Here is a 6,019-nt window from a genome sequence, read left to right as displayed (position 1 = left end):
AAGTCATTTAACCCCAATTGCCTCGCTGAAAAAAAAAAAAAAGACAACCAAGCTTTGCTGCTTAATACTTCTGCTCCCTTTTCTCTTTTTTTCATTTGAGATTATCACCTTTTTATGGCGCCCACAGCCTGCATTTATTTCAATACCTTGAAGATCAAATACCTGGAAGCGTAGTCTGCATAAAGGTTCCAGACCAACAGCTTTGCAGCAGCTCAGGCTCCAGGAGAAATTTTTGGGTCTCAAAAAAGAGAGCACTCCTGCAGAGCCAGGGAGTTGGCACAGGGTGGTTCAACAACTACTACTAAAACCTCCACTCCCCATTTTTGGAATAAGTGTAGTAATCTGCTTTTAAAACTTGACATTCACTAAGAATCTGTACTACTTGACTGTTCTTGTTGCTGGAACTGTTACTTTTGTCTCCCTCTCTCTTCCATTGAAGAGGCTGATCCTTCAAATCGTTCATAATGATCACTTGTACCTTAAAATGAGAAGAACCATAACTGGCATTTATCAAGGGACTGCTGCCTGTGAAGCACTGGGTTGCTAATAGCACCTACCTCAGAGGTTCATTTTCAGGTTCAAGTTAGATAATGTGCTTTGCAAACCTCAACATGTGATATAAATGCTAATGAAGATTATGATGGTTTTGAGGGCAGGGACTTTTAACATCCCCAGTGTCTAGCACATTGTGCTGTGAGAGAGAGCTTGACTCGGCGAGAGCCTTTAAAAACATACTTATCGTGCAGTATTGCATCTAGCTGTTTTGATCCCTTTACAATATTGACTGATGACTGACTGTAGGCTTGCTCAGTTAATAGAGGAAGACCCCTTGATATGCAGGGTATGTGTGAGGATGTTGCCTCAATCTATTCCATTGGAAAAAGCAACTGTCGGTCAGCTCCTCGGGCTGCATTCCCTATTTGGCTGTCATACAATGCTTTGTGTACACAGTACACTGTATCTCTTTTGGAAAGCTTAGGACATGGATATTATCTTAATCATCCCCCTCCCTTCTCCCTCAATGGCAGCGTCTAGATGGAGTCCTGTGTTGTTACTCTGGACTTTCTTCTCTATTGATAACTTGTCCCTGTTTACATGTCTGACAACCTATGCCTGAAAGGAAAAAAGGATATTCTGTATCTTTAATGTTATCTTAGCCAAGGGCTCAATTTGCTATTAGTAGGGATTTTTATTAGCCTGGGGACACCAAGGCTCTGGCAGATTGAAAAAAGGCTGCGGGGCAGCTAGGTGGTGCAGTGGATGGAGCACCGGCCCTGGATTCAGGATGATGTGAGTTCAAATCTGGCCTCAGACACATAACACTTAGTAGCTGTGTGATCCTGGGCAAGTCACTTAACCCCATTGCCTAGCCAAAAAAAAAGAAAGAAAGAAAAAAGAAAAAACGCTGCAAATGAAATCCCACAGCTCAACAAAAGCAAGTTCGGTTTATTTGAATGGTTTCATTAAATAAGTCTACAAAGGTAACAAACTGCAGCGCAAAGCGCAATCTTACAAGAAGCGCGACGGCCAGTTAGTGCAAAATGTACAATTAACGGCTGCTCAGAAACCCCCAAGGTTTGAATTCATTTTATTTTTTTTTTTACAGTGTACACTGTTAAATAATGTAAAGAAAACATTTGTAATTAAGAAACGTTTTTTTTTTAAATGTGGAAAAAGATACTCAAAGTGTACTATTAACACAAAATAATTTAAACAGTTCAGTAGCATTAGTTTATTCCTCTAGGTTTCAGTTATTTCATCCACAGGTGGGAAATCAATAGTAAATAAAAACCAGTTCTTGGTAAATGTTTAACCTGGTAAATGTTTTTGTAAGTGAAAAGCCCCTCAAACTTTTAAACCAAAATAGTTAAATAACTATGTGCTGCATTTGGCTGCCCAGTTTTTCTGGCAGAATGTTGTCACCTCTCCTATTTCTGTCCTATTAGATGGCTCATTTCTCACTTATTGGGATCTTTTTTGTTCCACCCTTACCCTATCATCTCCTCCCCCCTCCATTTTAGGCAAGGCCTTTTTCTTAAAATTAAGAAAAAAAAAGCAAAATGTTATGGTTATGAAGGTTCACCATCCCTCCCACCTTTTCTGTTTCCCTAAATAATTTAGCTGTTTACTTTGCAGCTTTATAGCCTTATACCATTTAACTCAGAAAATAGACCATTCAAAGAACATGCAGGATAGCCACTCTTGCCACCATATGTGATCAAGTTTTTGTTTTACAAGGTGTCCTCTGCTGTAAATCAAAACTGGATCAGGGGTTGGAAACATTTCTCTCCCCTTTATTATGGGAGCAGAGAAACACCCACAGAAATAGAAGTCCAAGTACCTTCCATATATCTATTGACAGCAGAAATACCAAATAATAGGCAAGTCTTTTTTTTCCCCGTTGGAGCCTTGAATATTCTGGAGTAGCACAAGACCATGACATGTGACTCGACCTCAACATAGCTAGATGCAGCACTGAGTAATACTGCAGTATTATTCAGGGAATTCTTATTTCTGAATGAAAAGATGAGAGGAAATTGTAAGTAGATGTAGAAATGTATAAAAGGTGGCACAATAAGTTATGTTTTTGATAGCACTTGGGCATCTCAAGGAAAGGAGGAATGGGAAAAATTAGTTTTTTCTTTCATAAGTAGAAGTGGCTTAGATACCAGTGGTTTCAGGGCCTGCAATGGTTATTGTTTCAGGTTGAGGACCCTGGTGCACAGGAAAGGAAAACATTCCCAGCAGATATCTCTCAAGCAACCCTCCTCTTCATGTTTTTTGCCCCTTCAGGACCACTTGATGGCTTAAGAACCAAGCCAACCTTTTAAGTTCAACTTTTTCCAGACAATACTCCATCTGATGCCTTCTCCGGTCTTACTCTGGAATAATAAGGCTCCTGAAAGGAATGAGCTTGGCTAGCAGATGTCATTATCTATAAACAAGCTTCCTCTTCATCCTTTAAACTTTTCTTTCTACTACTTAATACATACCACTCCCTAGGACCTCAACCTAACTGCTCAATATAGTTAAAATCACTTTCCCCCCTATACTCCTGCCTCCAACCAACTTTCTCAACATAACCCCTCCCACCCTCTTTCAAGACCTGCTTTGGGCAAAGCTTCCTGGATGGTTTAAAAGTACCTTTTGATACTGGTTTGCCCAGTGGTATACCTAATCCTGGATCACATGGACCTAAAGGTTCTTCCAACCTGTCCTCTGGCTGGGGTCTGCTGGGAAGATGATACTAACTGCAGAAGCAATAGAAGTCCAAGGCACTAAAATGTCCAGCAAGCAATACTGGGAGAACAGACAAGTATTCAAGTACAGTAATTTTACAATTTTACATTCACATTTATTTATCTAATACAATGGAAATACAAAGGAAAAAGTTAAAGTGTCTCCAATAAGTATACGGATATAGCTAGCTTTTTTTGAACTTTTTTTAACCCTCTATATTCCACTCTTAACTACTGTTGTCCAACAACATTTATATATCACAGTGTTTCCACATCAAAACTGATGGCAAAGTTACATGTCCGCAGGGAACTTTAAAAAAACAATTTAAATGGCTAATGCTGCAGTCAAAGCTATTAATATTGTTTACTTAAAAGCAGTATGACCTATTTTAAAGCAAGAGCTGCAACTCCATTCTGCTTGAGCTCCCCAGTGCCTGGGCTCCAAGGAAGGTGAGTTGAAAGGGAATGGTGGGAAAGAAAGATCCCAATAAATTTTTATCCTGTGGTCTGGACTCTTGGGGTGGAGGGCAGGTAACTGTAGGGAAGGGATTTAGGGCAAGACATCAAGTGTGCTATTAAAATGGCCTCATGCTAGGACTTTGACCCTCAGAGCACAGGTGGGTTTTGCTTTGATAATGAGATCTCCAGTAGCTGTCCCAGTGACTTCTCTCTTTTTCACTGCCCTGGCTGTTGGATACAGGGAAGCTTAATAAGAAGCTGACCCTTCCTAAGAAACTGCTTTTTCCCTGTCCCTCCAAGACATGAGGAAAGAAGGGAGATTCTCCATCCTGAGGGTTAAGTATGGTGGTTAGAAACATTCTTCTGGCAAGAAACAACCAGTTAGATGCAGCATAGTAGTTAGTATATAGGCTATCTCCCCTCCCCCACAGTCTACCCAGTCCCGTATATAGGTCTGGCTAAGTTGTCCTCAGGTTTGAACCTGGGGGATTGCTGATGGATTTCTGCAAATTGCTGATGTTGAAACTCTGTAAGGATGCAGTCCCTACAGGCTGGAACTGACTGAGGGGTGGCGGTGCTGGGCCACTTGTCCCACTCCACTGAGCGCTGAAGGGAGCAGCTGGGAAGCTGTACTGCTGTGGGGGGCACATAGCCTTGGTGAAGTGACCTAGAGAGGTAGCTGATGCTGCAGATATGGGGGCAGAGCCACCCAGGTTAGAGGTCATGGAGATGCAGAGCTGTCCAGGTGCTGAAAATTTCCTTGCCATTCCAGGGCCCTGAAATAAAGCCCAAGAGGTAACATTAGAAAGTTCAGAGAAAAATGCTCTTTCCATTTAGAAGGAAATATTTTATTACAAGACAATGATGAGACATTTTTCCTCCTTTACTACTCACTAAAGTGGTTGAATGCTTCAGGGATCTATAGGCTTGAAATTACCACTCACAGAAAACTTAGGTTGGACTAATGGAGGGATAAAAGAAATTGGAGCCATTACTTTGGTCCTTAAAAAAAAAAAAAAACTGGTAAGATTAAGCAGATGATTAACAAGACCATATCAGATAACATTTGGGAACTCCTGCTATTTAGCAACAATTTCGGTATTTAGTAAGTAGTCTCTCTCAATGCTTGAGATGGGTTAGGAAGGAAAAGAGAAAGTCTTACCTCGTAATTCATGTGTCCCTTGCTTCCTCTCCTGCCTGAGAGATTCATGGCATCTCGGGCCCAGTTGTCTACCAACTTGTGTAGATCATCTGTGAATGTACCCTTTCTGCTGGGTGGTTGGGCCTGTGGGGCTTGGCTATTGACTGCTCCTCCCACTGTATTTGTACTGCTGGTCCCTAGAGTTAGAAGGGAAAGAACACAGGCTTTACAAAAGCTTATTTGGGTTTCAACTTAAGGAGACGGTCAAAGATCATAGAATGATGAAATGGAGGGCACAGGGAAAGGATGAGTTAGGAAGCCATGCAGAAAGAAAGGCAAGTGGTTAAGATTCCTGGGTTTTATTTAAGCCATATGCTTTAGCTAAACAGAATTATGAGGAAAATTTTTCCTCAGGAGCTATCAAAGTGCCTGTGGTGATTATGAGTGTTTGCCTAGGCCAGGCCTCAGAGCACTGAGGGCACAACAGGCAAATGGAACAGGTGTTTGTTTTTCATATCACACAGTGGCAATCAAGGCCAGTGACTACTGGTACTCTGCTCCTAGGCCCCATGCTGTGAAAGAGGGAGAGGAATGGTGCAGTCTGTGGGGCCAGCTGCTCTGGTTTCCAATCACCTTGAAGACGGGAAAGTAGAAGAGGACTTCTTAATGCATTCACATCAAGGGCAAGGTTAGAGGAGGAGGAGGAAGGAGGGAATGACTTGGTCCGAGAGGACAAGGTATCTACTACAATCCCATGTAGATACTGGTACACTTCTTCAACATTAGGCTCATGGAGGCATCCCAGAGCAGGACTGAGAGGCTAAATTAAGTAGTGGCTTATTTTATCAGTACAACTTTCACCCGGGCCCATAAATATGGATTTATAAAGACACCATTATTGGGAGAGATTGAACTTTCATTTGTCTTTCCTGGTGTGAGTCAGGCCCCAAGTCAGGGTTTGAAACTGTTGTGGGCTTGGGTCATTTAGCTCGTGTAAAGGCTCTATTCTGAAGTTGTTAAAGGCCTTCTACTCCTTCCCCAAACCAGAGCAGCAAGCACTTCAACATAAAAGCAGCAGGAACATTCAGCTTGGATCAGAGGTGCACAAGGGGTGGGGGAAGCTTTGAGGCTATGGAGAAGGTAATTTTATTTGTATGGTTGATGAAAAAGAAGGAGTCCG

General features: G+C 41.9%; 1 protein-coding gene across 9 annotated transcripts in view; it reads right to left on the bottom strand.

The window, feature by feature from the left end:
* Window positions 1–1,419: 1,419 nt before the first annotated feature.
* WNK1 (WNK lysine deficient protein kinase 1) overlaps window positions 1,420–6,019 on the bottom strand; it is a 160,698-nt gene continuing 156,098 nt past the window's right edge. For 7 of the 9 annotated variants that reach the window (XM_027857300.1, XM_027857291.1, XM_027857293.1 and 4 more), the window contains 2 exons: window positions 4,861–5,036; window positions 1,427–4,474 (listed from right to left, as the gene is read on the bottom strand). In XM_027857300.1, the coding sequence (XP_027713101.1) occupies window positions 4,157–4,474; window positions 4,861–5,036 (494 nt within the window). In that variant the 3' untranslated portion in view covers window positions 1,427–4,156. Of the gene's footprint in view, window positions 4,475–4,860; window positions 5,037–6,019 lie in introns of all 9 variants that reach the window. The other 2 variants (XM_027857298.1, XM_027857299.1) reach the window with 1 other exon arrangement.

Source organism: Vombatus ursinus, unplaced genomic scaffold (assembly GCF_900497805.2).
Source record: "Vombatus ursinus unplaced genomic scaffold, bare-nosed wombat genome assembly UNPS02012082.1, whole genome shotgun sequence".
Taxonomy (NCBI): Eukaryota; Metazoa; Chordata; class Mammalia; order Diprotodontia; family Vombatidae; genus Vombatus; species Vombatus ursinus.
This window is presented reverse-complemented; position numbering and strand designations above follow the sequence as displayed.